This window comes from Geospiza fortis, unplaced genomic scaffold, assembly GCF_000277835.1.
Source record: "Geospiza fortis unplaced genomic scaffold, GeoFor_1.0 scaffold333, whole genome shotgun sequence".
Classification (NCBI taxonomy): Eukaryota; Metazoa; Chordata; class Aves; order Passeriformes; family Thraupidae; genus Geospiza; species Geospiza fortis.
Genome location: NW_005054347.1, coordinates 3623188 through 3641643, shown reverse-complemented (window position 1 = coordinate 3641643; position 18456 = coordinate 3623188). Strand labels below are relative to the sequence as shown.

The 18456-nt window shown below is 38.9% G+C and overlaps 1 protein-coding gene across 1 annotated transcript in view; it reads right to left on the bottom strand.

Annotated features, from left to right (window-relative positions):
• Window positions 1-18456, bottom strand: part of MAST2 (microtubule associated serine/threonine kinase 2) — a 165380-nt gene that overhangs the window by 28153 nt on the left and 118771 nt on the right. The window contains 5 exon segments of the mRNA XM_031058677.1: window positions 607-668; window positions 2304-2436; window positions 5855-5956; window positions 11582-11791; window positions 12663-12738. Of these exon segments, the coding sequence (XP_030914537.1) occupies window positions 607-668; window positions 2304-2436; window positions 5855-5956; window positions 11582-11791; window positions 12663-12738 (583 nt within the window).

Genomic DNA, 18456 nt, shown 5'->3' with positions numbered 1-18456 from the left:
AATTCTACTTGGGTTTCTTTTTGTCCTTTTCTTCTTTAGCACTCATTGACTCAAACTCAATCCATTTCCGAATTTCTGGAGTCCTCAGCTTTAGGACAGTTTTCGGTATCCATATGGTGTTTGCAGATTCCCTCCACAAATTATCAGCACAAAAAGTCAGTGGACTGTAAGATTCAGGCCTTTCCTTAATATTACATTTCTTTAAAAAGCAATAAAATAAGGATCTTTGAAACCTAGCCAGTTACATAATTAAAGTTTTCCAGTGGTTTTACTAAAGTAAACTCTTTTCAATACCCATCACATTTTACAAATGTAGATATAGAGAATACCTCCAGATGATTTTCATTTTTAACTCCAAAAATTTAAAAAAATCCACAAAACTTGGTAATAATGCCTATTTGCACATTTTAAGCATTTTACCACCACTGGATAAAGATTTTCACATTTTTATGAGCATGTACTCTAGTTTTAATATGAGCTTTTAAATGTCTGCACTTTTTTTTTTAAATTACAATTACTCTGCCTTATAATTAATTCTTTACTGTAGACTACTTCTTTTGAGAGAAAAAAAAAGTGCTAGACAGAGTGAGTGTATTACTGCTTTACCTCGACTGAATCATCTGTCTCGGGAGTGTCTGGGCTGTCATAGCTATTCAACTGGGCCATTTCTGAAAAGAAAGAGGAAAGATTACTCCTAATGATCTCAATCAAACACTATTCTCTTTGTTTATGCAGGAAAAACAGGATTTTAAGAGGTGCATGTAGATGATGAAGGACATTTTCTCCCTCTGTAAAAAGTCACCCTAATTATACAGTGATAACCTTTAACATCTTGTATGCTGCAGGCAGTATTATATATAAAGATGAATATAATTAATTGTTCTAATTTCAGCCTGACTTACTCTAGATAGTTTCTATAATAAGTAAAAGCAATAAATGCATGTTTGGGGAAAGTGCTGTCTAGTTAATATTACAACCTATTACACACATATATGTCTGCATGTAGCCTGGTGGCATCTCTGTGCTCCAAGAAGAAAAAGCATCACATTTCAAACAGCTGCCCTCCACGGATGTGGCTGATTCTGCAAAACACTGAGCAGCAGCAAACAGGGGAAAGTCACTTAGTTTGGGCTACTCAGCTGTTACAGGAGATGCTGTAAACTCTGCAAGCCCAAATCCTGCCTTAGCTACGAGGCTCTGAACAGACATCACTGACATTTCTGGGTGCCCTCCTTACAGAAACGAAATAAGGCACCTTGACATCTCCCCACATTTCCAAAGAAAATTTGACTTTAGTAAGGGGAATTAGCAATGGAAAGGTTCTCTCCCATGACAGGGATCAAAGGAAATTTCCCTTTAATGTCAGATTTCAACAAATGCTATTAAATTGCATTTAGCAATCTTTGGTAGAAATTTTCCCGAAGAGCTCTTCACTTGAAGTCAACCTGTCACTGTCATTCCAGTAAACACCAGAGAAGTTAAACTAGTCCCAGCCAGACTACTAATTTATGTTAAAATTATGCTCTCCTGAGGTAATAAGAAGCATAGTTCAATCACTGAAATATTCTGCAGTAACCTCCAGTCTCTGTCACACTTTCTATTGTTGCTGAACAAGCTGTGCATGCTCAGAAAACTTGTCATTTCAGCCAGCAAAGTGCCAGGCAGAAATATTAACTCACTAATTCTAAAGTTACAATCTTCTAGGCCAATGTATGTCTATATTAAGTTAACCATATGCAATTCTGGCACCTTGCAGAAAAGCTGTTTCTGTCCTTACATTGCTCTCTTTGGCTTGGCTGCTACACAAGATGTAAACCTTCAGTCTCACCTCCAGCTAAAAATTCATACTCATTGTGGTAATCTCATGGAAAACCACAAAAAACACACTTTTCCCAGAGAGGACAATCAAGTGGGATGACAGGATACTTTCCAACCAGGTCACTAGCAGGCCAGGCAGATCAGAAAAATAACAGGTAAATTTACTTTTGCTGTCCAATAGCACAGAGAAAACAGTTAAATCCTAAAGCTGTTTTCTAACATTGTTTCAGCTATGATACAGGGAGATATTATTAACATTAAAAGTAAAGAACTGTCACTATTGATGTGCCATCCTTACCCCAGCAACATTCCTTTGAGACACAGGGCTGAAAAGGACAGTCTAGAATTTGACAGCAAACAGGAAAATAAGGGAAAATGGCCTAGAAATTCAATCAATAAAATAAAAGCATCCTTCAGCTATGTAGTGACCAGGAGATTTGACTATGCTTTCAACAGTTTGGAAAGTACATAAGAAGAGTTCTCACCCTCCAGGGGATCCCTGGTGAGTCCCAGCTGGCTGATAATGTAACGAGGAATGTCGCATTTAATTCCTTGCCCTTCCTTGGCATGGCCTTCTGCAGCTTCCAACAAATGGTAGAACTCTTCAGGATCAAACTCCTACAGCAAAGCAGTGAGAGACACAGAGAGAGGTAAATGATACAGCTTTACAGCTATGAAGGTTTCTCCCCCTTAGAGGGGAATCCTCAGAAACATCCAAAGGTAATTCTGGGCTCAGCAGTGATGCAGAACATTTCCAGTTACAACAAGCAAGGCAAAGCTTCCTACTCTGCTCTGCAAAACCAACAGACAGTTATATCCCAAGGGGCGTCCACAGGTTTAGATCTGCAAATCAAAACAGAACAAGGACTGTAGGGACTTTCTACAAACCAAACCCAAACTTTCAAAAGGTCCTGTTAACGTAAGTGTTATGTGTGGATTCAACTCCCAGTTTTGTCACATTGAGACGTCTGTGATGAGAACTGAGGCACCACCTTCTGCCACTTCCATATGACAGGTGAGTTAACCCAAGATAAGCCTTTCCTGCTGTCAGTTGTCACTTCTGATCAAGCCATACACCACCCAATCCTGCCACCACCCTAACCTCAGCAACTGCTAATAAAATTATTAATAAAACAACTTTCTTCATAAGAAGTACTGCTGCCGTGTTTCTTGTACTCTATAGTACAGGATCACTTTAGCAACTCAGTCATGGTGCATGTGATCTCTCAGGACAGAAAAGGTTATAGAAGGTGTGATTTCTTGCACTGGACTAAGAGATATAGCAGGAAACAAAAGATAAGCTTTGGGCAGCAGGAGCACTCTGCTTAGGAACAAGTTCACCAGTTAACTTTAGCTCTCCCCACTACAAACCTCATCATTCACCAGCAATGAGCAGCTTCGCCAACACTCTTCAAAAATTCTCCAGTGAAATGGGAGGGTGAAAGGGGAAGAGTTTGAGCAAACAGCTGAGCATGCACAGGTAACATGAGGGCATCAGTAAAGAACTGCTGTGTGGTCAGCAACGTGAGAGAAAAAGAGCACAGAACTGCACACAAGAAAAGGAAATTAGAGCTTGTAATGACGTGAAGAGACCTGAACAGAGATCAGATGCACTTTTCCATGACTGCTCCAAGCAATGCTGCTTGGTTAGGTGCTATCACCAAAGGCAGCAACAATGTGAGAAACAAAGTTCCTTCCCCACTCCTCTGGAAAAGGACTAATCAACAGTCCCAGAAGTGGCAGAGAGCAGGAGCCAGACCAGAGAGGACCACAGAGAGAGATGGTCACCAGAATGCAGGGAGAGGGATGGTGGAGCCAAGGAAGGACTTCCTGAGGAACAACTGCAGGTCATTCATTGGTGAGTAAAAGAGAGGGAAAAAACAACTTGGTGACAAAAAACCCAAACATACAAAACATAAAGGAACTATATAAATTCCAGTTCTGACTTCTTTATGGTAGGTTTAATCATTTGAATACAGGAGAATGAACTCTACTAAAGGGAGGTGGGTGCTATGGAAAAATAAACAAACAAAAAAAATTAGATACTTTTCCCCAAAGATAGTTTCAGAGATGCACAAACCACACTATCATTTTCTTGAAGCCTCAGAGATTGTCTGCCATTAAACATTTCATAGTCCAACAGGTAATGCAAAGACAGAAGCCAAATAGCTGAACTTTGGAATACTTAAATGTTTTTGACTGCATTGAAACAATCACAATCATCACAAGAAGTGTCTACATGGACACTTATTTCATTTACAAGGAAGAAAGAAAAACGAGCTGTGTTACTAAAGTTGACCTTAATACTAAATAGTAGAAAAACTTTTTATAAATTCACATATAATTGAAGCCAAAGATTGAATTACAAAAAAGGTATGTTAAAGATAAAAATGAAAATTGGTTCTCAAAAACTATTTAATCAGTTAACTATCCATTACTATATTTCTTGGTTTATGAGACAAAAGGAACATTAGTATTTAGTTCTTCATGTCATCAGAGTAAAATTAATATTTGGAAAAAAAATTGCTAGAAAGGCAATGCAGGTTGAAAAAAACAGGTAAGACTAACCCACAATCCAGATACTATTTCTATCCTTTGGAGTCTGGCCACTTGATTGTCAAGGTTGTCACTACATACTTGGGAATTCATTACTCAATTCATTACTCAAATCTCAGTGACTTTGCTGCTTTCACCTGCTCCCACTCATTTTGCAGAACATCAGGTGGAGAAGGCATAGAAGGACCTGGAGATCTCTTGATTTGCAGCTAAGAGCTGCCTTGAGTTTAGAACTCAGCAGGTACAGATATAGGTTCCCAAGGCTTTCTGAGGTTCAGTGTTTTCCTAGATGATGAGTGTACACAAGCAAAAAAATGACAATGGTGAATGCAGCAAATACAAACACAGTGAGTTTAAATTTATCTCCTTTCTCCATTGCCTTCGCTGCCAAAATAAATTTTGAAGAAGTGCTGGAAGAAGATAAGCGGGAGTCACAAAAACTCATCTAAATCACAAACATGGTTTGAAAACCAAGGAATTCCCAGTTTGAATGGAGTTGTGGCCAGGATTTTCAGTGCAGTCTGGTGGAGATTTCTGGAATCAGTAAGTGAATGTATCTGTCCTGCTGGTTGTGCAGCCAACTTCCTCCCTACATTCTCATTAATTTTTCAACATCCTTTTGAAATACAATCACTGAATTGAACCCTTTCAATTGTGTACACCTCTTTCTACATATATTGAAGGTTTATATTAACTCTTTTGCAATGGCATGACAGTGAGAATACAGGTTTTCAAACTGCTTTTCCACCATACCAAGGAAATATTTTTGTAGTTGCAGAACTTCGGAACACAGTGGTCTATTTCACTGGAATTGCCTAAAAATTTTCACCATTTTCTAGCATTAAATTTTTAAAAAATGCATTAGTAGTAGTAGTAGCCAAATTCAGTTGTTAAAAAGGAGTGAGACTTGCTTTTGCTTGTATTCCAATAGCATTGGATTCAAATAGGATTTCAAACCCAAGTTCCCAAATCTCCTTGGGTCTCACACAGGGGTATCCCACTGTGTGTTCACAAATGGAAAACCTGGCACCAGTTTTCACCAATTGCTGTGTCTACAGGAAGGGTTTGAGTCCCAGAGCCCAAACACCATTTATGTCATGGAACTTCTTCCTTAGCACGGCACCCTGGACACCGGGCACACCCCATAGAGACATTTACAGGCTCCTTACAGTAGCTATTAACAACATGAGGAACATCCAGTGGCATCAAGTAGCATGGAATGATGTTGACAGCTACATCTGGCCCCTCAGCCATAAACTCTATACTAAAACATAATTTAGCTGCTGATGCAGCTGACAGTCCATTGCAGAACTACTTCCATATTAATGCAGAAGCCGCTTAGTACTTCTTTTTCTTTTTCAATATCAATTTATTTTTCATCAGTGTTTAATGAGCATGTAAAGGTCTCTTTTGAAGGCTTTGTGTCCCTTATCTCCTCAAGTGCACAGCACTGTGCAGAGCCTGCCAGGCCCACACTCACCAGGCACTCGAGCAGCCGCGCTGGCCGGGCAATGATGATCATCAGCTTCTTCACCAGCTGCGTGACGAAGGCAACCTCGGAGCTCTCGGATCGCTCGTGGGCCTGTGGGGAGCACAGCAGCACGTCAGGGGCCGGCACTGAACTCTGAATTTCTCTGTCCCACATCCTAAAGGCAATCACCAGCTCAGTGACCAGTCCAGCAGCAGAAGCACGGCTGGGGCAGGGCAGGCTGAGCTCAGCTTGCTCAGGGACGCCAGGGCTTTTCCATCACATCTGACTCACATTATCATGCAAGAGATATTTCAAAGGCTCTATTTGCATTATATCACCTATCAATTATAATAGATACAATGTGGGCTCAGTTTTTTAAAATGAACAGATGAATATTGATTTTTTCAATGTTACCTTCCACACAACACTGACATCTAGGTAATCACTAACAGACACTTTTCTGAGCTTTACTTTCAGCTAGGATTTGCACCAGAATTTCTCTTCATCATCAAGAAAAAACCCAATCTCAGTTTCTCCTTTTTCAGTTTTATCAATCCTGTTGAATAACTCCAACATTGCATTGTATGTTATGTAGGTCCAAGCAGATAAGCAAAGAGCATATGTCTGTTAGTTCACCAGATTTCAGTATAAATTGAAGTCTTATTTTCAACATGTATGTGTGTATTTGTGTGATGGGATGTCTTTTTACAACAGCAAACACCAAACACACCAAAACAATAATAATTAAAAAAAAAAAAAAGAGCGACACAAAAAACCCTCAGAAATTATGCTTCTCCTGATGAAGCACACAATGGCTACATGATGAGTTCTGGAGCAGAAATATAATAGTATTTCATTTCAGAGTGATAAAAAAATGGCAATGCAAAAACTCTTAAACAAAGTACAGCTATTTTTCCCCAAGGTCTAAAAAATGTGCTTTAACACAGCCACAAATATAGAGTCCAGAACTTAATAAATGAGCTTTTGCTGGCAATGAGCCAGTTACTTATAAGAATCATATTTTATCAACAACAGTGCAAGCAGCAATAAACTAAAAGGTTCATTTAATCTTGTCCATTAGAATCACCTAAGAAAAAGACATATTTATATGTCATTATATGTCTGAGAAGTCAAATCACACTGGTGACCACCTAAAAGAGCAATACAAACACAGGGAGCAGAAATTCAGAATTGGAAATACAAAAGCAGCATCTTACATAACATATCTCTGATACTCTGCTGCCAAAGAAAAAATATTAAGACGTTCATTATTTTTCATTTTGACACCAGTCAGAATAGAATGATTGTGTCCTTCTGCACTGGTTAGCACTGGCTAGAATTTTAACCTTGAAGAGAATGATGTACCTACTAGTTCATTATCTAAAAACAACATCAGAGGTCCTTCCTGGCTATGGAGCCTAAGACAGTACATTATTTTAGAAATATTGAAATAAGTTGTGATTTCTTTTCCTAATTAGAAGATTTTTTAAATTATAAAATAGAAAATAATTGCAATAAAAATGATAATCACTTTGTGCTCTCTAATGCATTATGCAAACTTACAAGTTACAACATGAATTTTAGAAAGAAATTAATGCTTTCATATTTTAAAAGCCATTCCAGATCACCAGAGGTTAGCTGCACTGGAATAAATAGATAAAACATCAACAACTTTGTGTTATTTCAAACTTGAGCCATGCAACTGGAAAGTTCTTTTCTCCCCCCCACATAGGTTATGTTATGCAAAAAATATAATATAATAGCTATAATTCATCATTTTGCACCCATTTGTACTGTTAAAGAGAACTTAGTCTTTTAAATCAAGTCCTTTTGTTTTCTCCTCTTCTCATCTCTGACAATCCAGGCAAAACAATTTAAAAATTCAGCTAGTTTAATCAGGTGTCTGTTTTGAAAATGAAAAGCTAGACCATGACTGCCAAATGATACAGAAAAGCAAAAGGAAAAAGAAAAAAAGCATTTACAAAAACCAAACACAACTTGTAACAGCCACTCAGCCATCATCTCTGCACAGCGCTGCTCTTCCAGGATCCTCAGTGCAACTGCCTCCTCTTCTTTGCTGCTCCCACAGGACAGCCCGGACATCCCTACGGACTCCTGTCCCCAGTGTCCCACGGACAGAGCCCTGGAGCAGGAGGTGTGTCCAGCCAAGCCGCTGCTCCCATGAGCCAGGTGCCAACTGTGCCACCTCAGCAGCACGTCCCCAGCACCACGCGCCGCCTCCGGGCTGCTGGTGGCACCTCAGGGCTCCCCTGGCGTCCCCAGGAGGGCTTTGGGCAGGGGCTGATGCCATTCCTGCATACACTGCTAGTGACACGTGCACAGGAGGTGGAGATGGGTAATTTACAAACCGATTCCCTCCTCTGAAAGACCCATCCGTCACTAACTGTGGCTGCTGGGGCATGAAATTAAAATCACTGTCCTCCCCTGGGCTTCAGCAGGACCAATAACTGGGATATGCAAGTCACAATGCTGTAATTGAGCTAATATACTGATGGAAACCAAAACAATAGACCTGCAAAGCCAAGGACTGATAAATTTACACTCAGGCTCCTACTAAGAAAGCAGCCCCAGCCAGAATATCCATTTGCCAATATGCAGCATCAGTCACTGCTGTAGAATGCTCATACCCGCCCCTGCTCCTTTTGTTTCAAGCACAGAAACACCTGTAATCCTTCACCTTCCTGCTGGCTACACCTAGGCTACTTCTACCCTATTGATTCAGCCCAGGAATAACTGCCTATAACCTTTTATTCCTCAGTAACCTGAGATTCTAACCCATGGTAACAGGTAAAGAACTTAATGTCACATGTTCTTTTCTATATCAGTGCTTTATCTTATTTTTTGTATTTCTACTTTGATGTGAAGTGCAGCATTCAAGTTCATGTTTTCCAAAATGAAGAAAATCTCTTAAATTCATTTTTACCTCGTGATTATTTCAATGATGTGATAAGTTCTTCTGGCTAAAAGACAGTATTTCATGCTCCAAACAAGGGAAAAGATCTCATTTGCCATAGCTAATGAGATCTGTTGGCATATTATTACAAAAGCCAGGATCTAAAAATCTTCCAAAAGCTTTCTGGTTTGGTGCATTTAAACAGCTCATTATTTGCATACCCAAACAGTCTGTTTTACATTTTTACTCAAAGTACAATATATTAAATCAAGTTTCCATTTTATGGTTTGAAATGCTGTGCAAGTTTAGTTTGTTACCAGGTATTAGAATCAATACCTTAAATAGAATTTTTATGAGAGAGAATCCATTCTCTCACAATAAAATCGTAAGAAAATCTGTGGATATTTCTGCCACTTGCTGGCCTCATTATTCACCAATAAAGCATCTTTCCGATCTTTCAGTATGTTATAAAAATATACCATAAAACTCCACAGCCTCCTACACAGACCATACAACTCCCAAGTCGAACAGCTCTTTGAATTACCTTCTAATTGGTACTATTTATGTACCTATTATTTATGATACTTTACAACCTAAACAAAGGTTAAGATCCTGCCATCAAATTTAGAATAGTTTATACTTGACTCCAAAATGTCCCATGCTCCAGGTGAGTCCTTCAAAGGAAATAATATCACCAATTTCTATATATTTTGACTAAAATGTTCCAATTATTTCCCTGCAGAATGCAGCCTGAAGTGCAAAGCACAGTCTAGGCAAGCAGAGGAAACAAGTAGCTCTTAAATATTAAAATCTAAAAGATAAACTAAGGAACAGAAAATCCATAGGACAGGAAAAAAAAACCAAATGAGAAAGCTGTGGAATGAAGCCTTTGGCTTTCCTCCGAGGTCTTTAATGTCTTTGTTCTCCTCCTTCCCAGCCTGTTCTGCCTCTCTAAACTTTCCTTTAATCACCTCTAGCTCACCTTACTTCCCAGAGTAAATCAATCAAACAGGAGAGCTGACCCCTCTCTCACTCCCATTCTGCAGATGTTAAGGAGGAAGAGGAAAGAAAGCCCCAAATGTCAATTCCTGAACAAGCTCAGGGATGACCATTGCATCTCCTCTAATCACAGTTCAATGACACCTTTCCCAGTACTTCAGAGCAGCAGGATAATGCCTGTAGGATAAAGGGGGAAGGGACATTTAAGGAGTGTATTTTGAGGATTTGTTCTGAGGGAAAGGGGAGAAAAGGAAAAAGCTGATTTATCTGACCCACACCTTCTCCGAGACCCTGATTAACCTCTTCAGGCCAGAAGACAGGACTGAAAATGCAGACTGGAAGTAGCCAGCCCTAATTTATGGCTCTCTCAGTTCCTTATGGTGTAAGAAATCACTGTCCACACACAGGAGGAAAGTCAGGGAGAGGGAGAATTTCAGGCTCCAAGTATCTGCTACCAAAAGCAGTAAAACACAGTGTAGTCCCCCTGTGCCCCTGAAACTAAGGGATTTTGCTGAGCATACAAAGTCACTTTTAATGAAAACTTTCCAACTTCCAAACCATCACCCAAAGAGACCTGATCCCTTATTTCACAGCTGACATGTGCAAATACTCTGCTTCCAGAGTCTGGAGATAGAAGGGGATCCACAAGTGGTTACTGATATCCAATAGGCAGACAATCATATAGACCCTCAAAAGATATTCCCTACCTCTCTTAGTCTGTCAAAATTATATTCCCCATCCAAGCAGAACACCACAGATCCAAACTTGACTCATTTTTCTCTCAAGCATAACGAATACCAGAAAAATTACAGCCACATTTACATAAATGGGGCAGCCAAAAAATTTAGCTGATACAAGGGAAGTTCCTGTAGCTTTCATAAAGCTTTTTAATACAACAAATGTATATTAATATAGTATTTTTACTCATTTGCCTTTTTCTAATGTCTGAAAGTTGCAAAGGGACACAATCTAGTGCAACTCATGCCAGTGGGTTGGCAAACTTATCAGTAAAGATAAAATAAAATTAAAATCATAACAGAAAACTAAGTATTTCAGATGTTCTGTTTCCAGGTGTTTCTGTGATATTTGCTGTCTGAGAATGCAATATTTATAAAATCAGATTTTTCAGCTTGCTGTATCATTAAAGTAGAGGATTAGGAAGATATTCCTAAACAGAGGTCTGGACTTAGCAATTGGCAATAGCACAGACAGTTATGGCATAAATTCTAAGAGATGTTTGAAATTTAATATTGTTTTCATGCTGAAGGGAAAGAGCAATTTTTAATGAGTAGCTGAAGCATACTGAGACTGCATTAAAATTACGCCCCCTTGTGTATTTTCATATGCTTTGAATGTCACAAAACACATCCAAGTACTAAAAGCCCACAACTCGATTACGTTCAGCTCAAGAAAATCTTTTGTGAAAAATTTACAGCAACACTAATAACTATGGTGTTTTCACTCCTTGAAGGCACTATTGTAATTAATAAGTCATTCAGAGTCCTGAAGTTTATGAGAAAAAATTTCAGTAATTTTGTTCAGCTGAATAAACACAATTTTCATAAATGGTAAAGACTGCCTTTGACTTACTCATATTCACATTTAATTTCTGTACAAACAAAGTTCATAAGTGAAGTAATTTACTTAAATCCACCCACAGCAGATCCTTTTCCAGGAGACTGGAACATCTCAGATCTCCTGACACGCCCCCACCTGCTGCCCCTCCCCTGGAATCCACACTGTCTCTCCTTAAATCAAAGCTCTGGCTTATTGGTTAAAGTTTCAATCAAAATAATATATTCTACTTTCCAGAAGGCACTTACATCCTGGAGAAGTTTCTCTAAGTTTTCCTGCAGCTCATAAAAGTACCGAGAAGTAATGAGACCTTCACGTGATTTATCTAGGCAATCTCTGGCCAGTTCAATAACTTGATGATGAATGAAACTTAGGACCCCATCTGCTAATTGCAGCACGTTCTCGGGAGCATTGGAGGCAATAAACTCAGCCAGCCGTTCTTCCATCTGTGCCGTGGCCTAAAAGTGCAGAATAAAGAGAAATTACTCCTGAATTTTACTAAGGCAGACCTTAAAGCATAAACAAGTAGGGTGCTAAAGAAACATTTGCAATATCAAATTGCATGAGGCTTAAAAAATATTCCAAAATACAGTAGTGTTTTCTGAGAATCAAGATAGCACATCAGAGGCAAAAGTTATATTCACATGAGCAAATAACAAAAATTAATCAAAACATGCTTTCTGAAAATGTAAATGACCACAAAAATATCTTGGTCCTGAGGCTGTATTCCTCCCTGGGTCTCCAAAGTAAGGATGTAAGATGTGAGGCAGTTTTCAGAACTTTTAGACAAGACAGTGGAAGCTGAAAATCATTGCCCCAAGCAAGAAACACGCAGCGTTTCTATTACTATAAGCCCTGATATCCTGTCTCCAGAGAAACATCTATTTTTGCTGGTGGTGGAACAGGAAGGAATGGCCATATCAACAGCTGTGGGATACACAATCTTTTACACTCATTTCAATGAGATTTTGACTTTTAACTTGCTTCCACAGGTTTCATTATCCAGCTTTTTAAAAAGCCAAGGCATGGCTCTTCTTCTCACTCTTGTGAGAATTTCTCGTGCCGATAGAAGACATCAAAATTTAGCAAATATGAAATGCAAACAAAAAAAACCAATTCAGCCTTTTCCATCCTAATCTCTACATATAGCAAATCTATTTCTTCTATTGCAGAATTAAGATATGAAGATGAGGAGGCAGCTTCAAACTCTCAATCACTGCTTGGAAATGGGATGTAAAAGCTGGACTCCTTCTCCAACCAGCACTACAAACTAATTCCGAGCTTGGACACAAGTTCATTGAATGGATTATTCAAAAAGTAATTCTTTACCTTTGGAAACCTTTCTTTGTACACATGATTCATCATTATTATTTCGCTGTCAAAGGAAACTGGAGAGCGACCAGGGCTGGAGGAGAAAAGAAATCACATTATCATTTACAGATATCACACCAAAACTTCAAAAGCCAGTGCTGATCATAATGCTGCCACGTTGACTGTAGCCCTTCCAAAGCTTTGAGTTCACTTCAGTACTGTGCAGATGCTGGACCTCTGAGAAGATCCTGGCAAGCAGTGGCAGTCTGCAGCCTCCTGGAGATGCTGACATCCCTGTCCCCACACAAGCTCTGGCAGAAACCCCCCTATTTCATTTCCAGTGAATGCAAACCCTAACACAGAAGCTTGCAAAACCCCAGTGGTGTTTATTGCAGATACATTTGCCATTCCCCTCATCCTGTGACTGCCCTCCGTGGCAGCAGGAGCAGCCCTACTCCTAAAGAAATCACAGTGAGCTCTGGAGTCTCCAGTGCCAGAAGAGAGCAGGGCAATAGGAAGTAAGGAAGTTGGGAAGATTTGTTTTCCTTTGTCTGAAGGATACTGCAGGAGCACTGTTATTCAGCTAAATCTTACATATAAAATAAATCCCACAGGCAACAGGGACAGAGTTCTTTTATGAGAGCTGCACTCCCTTGATGCACATTACACCATGGATCCATATGCATCTATGCACAGTTAGCAAGAAACTTTAAGGCACGCAAAAAAAAAAAACCAACAGGACAGTAAATCTTGATGAGCTGCATTTATGTTACTGTTTGGGTGGGTTTTTTAAAGAAGGGTTGCATCTTGTTTCATCACATCTGATGGTATGCAGGGCTCTGACTCACCCTGCCACCAAGGACAGGCAGATGAGGTAATGCAGATAATCCCCAGCTACAGATCGCCTGCAGCAGCTCATCGCTCCAGCTACCTTATTTCAACGTTCAAGATAAACAAGGGCTTCAATTATTTGGCATCTTACATGATCATCGCCTTCATGATTTTAAGAGTACTAAATACTCCTAAAAATACTCTATGTCAAAAGATACAATTTTATCTTGAATGCCTTCAAACATTTCAAACTTTCTAGTGAAGGATGAAATCGATCTCTCTAAATGGAATAAATGCATTTTAGACTTGGAATGCATTACAGTTACTACCTTCCTGCTAACCTATTTAGAGCAAAAACATTATTTTGGCAACATATATTAACAATTCGAAGAAAATTTAACTCATTGGGTCACAGACTATAGCAGTATCAAACTCTTTTCATGCCTTGTACTGAAATTCCATGAATTACATCATGTCTTGTTTTTATTACTGCTTATCCTTTAGCTTGAGAAAATGCACTTCAGATTAAATCTGTCACTGAATCCTTATGTTGAAGAAGAAGAAAACTGATTTGGATGTTATGAATAGCAAGTAAAAAGACATTTTCATCAACTCTCCTTAGCTGGGTAGATAGCTATTTTTAATCACAAAGAATTTTCTTTAAAAAGAAACTTACATCTATATTCATATGTAATGTATGACATAATTAAACATTCGGGTAAAAACACTTAAATTGCAGAGTTATAAGCAAATTCCCCTGCACATTTAGCCTGCTATCCTCATCCTTATTTCTCTTAAGACCAAACATGCTGACACAAACACCACACTTGTTTACTGGTACTTCATATGGAGCTGGAGGACTTGGTGAACACAGTTATTGAAGAATTTATTTTTCTCTGATGTAATTTTTCTCTGTGTGATCTAAGTGAGGTATAAATTACAAGTATATATAAGTCCTTTGATACTTACACAGAAATACTGAGGCACACACATACTTCAATTTAACACTAAAATTTGCACATGCTTAAGTATTTGCTGTCTTAGGGCTACAATAAAGCATGAGGGATTTTGCCTTTTGCTTTCAAGGCACTTTATTCATATGGATACAGGAAATTAAGAGCTCTGCAGAAATCAGGCTACTTGAGCTGTCCTGCCAGCAGATGTAGCATTTCCTTAGGGAGATCCACGATAGGAAAATTTACTGTGTTTGCTTTTGTTTACGAAACAATTTCTGTGCACACCTATAGGCAAGAGAGTGCTTCCTTGGGCATTTGCACTTTTGTCTCTCACCTTCTACCACTTTCTACCAACCAAAACAACAGAATACCCAAAAATCTCTGGATAAAACTTTGGATCAAGGTGCATGTTGTCACCCAAATTAAATTTGCACAATATACCGGGTCAAATTAAATGTTTAGCTGACTATAGCAAGACTGCAACATAATATACTGCACCGTAATTTTTAATGTTGATCCTCAGCTTGGGAAACTAAGGAACTAATTAGCTGGATACCTGACTAACTAACTAAAGGCTGCCTGACAGGCACTGCCAGGTTCTTTACAGCAGCTCTAGGACACAACCAGCTGAAAAAGGAACAAGGACTGGGCAGATAACTGAATGCCACCAAGGGAGAACACAAGGAAATTCAGAAATAAGATAAAAGGAGTCTAAGACATTTTACTGGCATGACATCTTTTCAAATGCAAAAGCTTCACACATTTATCCAGCACCAAAAATTTCACAGGCAGAACCAAACCAGTCTAACATTTCAAGCCTCACAGAAGAACAGACTATTTTCTGCAAAACAGAGAACACACGCTGTGCACGTGCATAACATTTTAAGACAAAAGGCAGGCTCCTTCCCTTTTCTTGGTGCAGACAGGTAGGTCAAAGAAGTGATTATTGTCAGTGAGTTTTTCATTTCAGCAGAGCAGACATTAGAAGAATAATATCTGTCCCCTTAAGCTTAACAGCAGAATGAAAAACTACTCTCTCTTTTCCCCTCCTTCACGCTTCCTCCACTTTATGAGACAACGTGGAGGTGGATTTTCAGGGATATCTATCTCCCACAAAGATTTCTGTTGCCTTAAACCTGTCAAAACTCATGTCTCCTTATCTGATGCTTCAAAGTGAAAATAGCTTATAGAGAGCTATTTTGAGGAGCAACATTTACGCAGTAACTTAAATCTCACAAAATCTAGTGTAAGGGTGACTAAATAAAACGGAGATGTTTATGAATAGGTAATTTTTCCTTCACTATGATAGCTGTACTTATTAGGAAAAAGAAAAAAGCTGAAAGCACTGTTTCCCTCTGCTTTCACACTGCATATAAAGGTTTAATTAGGTTGTATATACAGGATATGACCAAAGTCAGTTCTCATGGGAAACTTAAAACTATAGGCTTTCATTTTCTGTCATTTCCAGACTCACAAAATAAGGAATTTGAAAACTGGAGAGCTAAAGTTGGATAAAGTAGGCACTAAGATAAGCCTTCTGCTGAAGGTGAGCCTTCCTATTCTCCCAAGAAATAAATATTTAAATCTTTGAGGTAATGAAAGTTACATTAATACTAGAAGTCAGAAAACTCCCCAGCAGCAGGGGCTGCAACTTCTGCTTTCCAATATTTCAGGGGTTTTATGCATGCCAGCAAAGACTGAGACTGCTTTAGAATGAAAGCACAAAGTTGGAGTAATGAGCAGTGCAAAGAACAAATAAGGATACCCAGTTTTCTTCATAACAGAAAACCATGAAAAAGGTGAGTGAACCCAAAAGTTAATAAATATAAAACCAATCACTTTGAAGAACCTTTACAAATCAAGTTCACAGGACACACTGTCTTGAGAGAGAAAAAAGAGACCAACATAATCTGTAATGCAGTTAGAATGTGTTTTCAGGAGGAATAGGTGCCTTGTGCTGTAGAATATAAAACTATTATCCTTCCCCAAATCCATGGGGATGTGAATCCCTGCTCCACAGCTTGTGGTGGATGGCCCTGTCTGAGAGCAGCGTGAAGGGATGAACACACCACGATTACTCAAGTGGTTAAAGCTGCCTCTGAAGTGCACTGAGATGAGAGAGCCCTACAGCCTGCAGGATAAAAGATAAAAATGGACTATGTGGGCCACTGGTTTTCACAACACCTATTGCTTCTTGGGCATTTTATCATCAGGAGTCTTTTCTGGTATTTTCCAGTTGTTTTGTCTGTATATTCTTAACAGCAGGATCCAGTGTGCTAAAAGTCAGGCTGGGGGATTGCATTTAAAAAGCACTACCCTGCAAAGAGATGAAGAAGGATGATCTCATCTACTTCAACTATATAAAAATTCACTGCAACAATCTTCTGCCCTTTTTACCTAGACAACATTATCCTGAAATGCAAAAAGAGATCAAGAAAAATGGGCAGATTGGTGGGCTGAGTGACTGCACAAAGGCAGCTCCTAAAAAAGCCTTTATTAGTTAACTCTACTTTTATCTCTGACATTCTCCACACATTCCCACATGTGAGCAACTGCTAAAGATGACAAGTAAAGAGAACTGGGAAAAGATGGAAGGCAGCATCTCTTTAACTTAAAAAGAGTAATGATGCCAAGTTTAGTGCAAGTATTCACAACTTTTCATGCGTTTTACTCCAGGGAGAAAAAATCTTGTTCAGGTGATGCCCAGGATTGATCTGAACAAAACAAATGTAGCCTGGGGATCTCCCTGTTGGTCAATAACTTGAAAGATTTGAAGGTTGCATTATTAAAAAAAAATTTAAAGTTGAATATATAAAAAAAAAAAAAAAAAAAAAAAAAAAAAAAAAAAAAAAAGAGAGAGAGAGAGAACAGTTGAGAGATGATATTTAGGAACTACTTCTGCAGGTAATAAAGAAGTCTTTTCTTCTACTGAACACACACTACAAGCACCAAAACAGGTGGGTCACATGGAAATATGTTCTTTGACTGAGCACGTGAGTACTGGATTTTTTTGAGACAGATGAGAGAACAGGTTCCTGGATTTTGCAAGCAGCTTTATAAGGATGTCACACCTCTGCATTCCAGTGCTGGTCTCCTGTTCCCTCCTTCCCCCTACAGAGGAAAGCAGCTAGGAAAGAACCAGTGCCATTTCTTCAGGGCAGAAATTCTGGGCATTTCAAATAAGGCATGATTAAATAAAAGATGAGTATCTTCAAGGCACACTGGCAGAACACCTCAAGCAAAGCAGAGGTGCTACCAACCTGTCAGTGCACCCTCCATGACTGCACACTTTGCTAGAGTCATCATCCAGTTTGATCATTAAGACTGCTCTGAATAGGACATTTGCAGCTAGAAAATGGTACATTTTCAAAGAAGTAAGTGTATTTTTCCAAAAGTTACATCTAGGCAATATTCTATACCTAGGAGCATAAAAGGATCATCTGACATTTCTTTAAAAATATCTTGTATTACAGAGACAAAAAAACAATCTCAGCATTTGGCAATGACATCTCCAAATGCCACTTCCTCTCTCAAAAACAGATGTAAGGCTGCAGTCATATAGGAAGGAAAATGAATACACATTAACTATGACACCATCTTTTAAATTATAAAGCCATGGCTGCCAATTAAAGGAAATGTCTGATGTATTTTGTTCATCTGCTTTTCATTAAAGCTGATCAAACAAGATCACTGAGTGAAAAAATACATTTTTAGGAAATTACTGCTTAATTGAATTCAATGTTGAAAAACAAAAGCTGTTCTCAGCTTTTATTTTTTAAGTAAGTGAAAATATCTTCTCACCAAGTGAGGTAATTCTAAAGTATGGGCAAATAAATAAGCAAGCTTTGTGCTGTGAACAATGTCTGGTCTGCATGTGTTTCAGTATTTGTTTACAAGCACAGGCTGCCCTCTGTGAGAGGGTTTTTGCTCCTGCAAACATTGAAACAGTTGGTTGGAGTGACCTGTCCATTTTCCTTGGAGGTACAAGGGCCAGTATGAATGCTTGGTAGTGGCAAGGGTGCTTT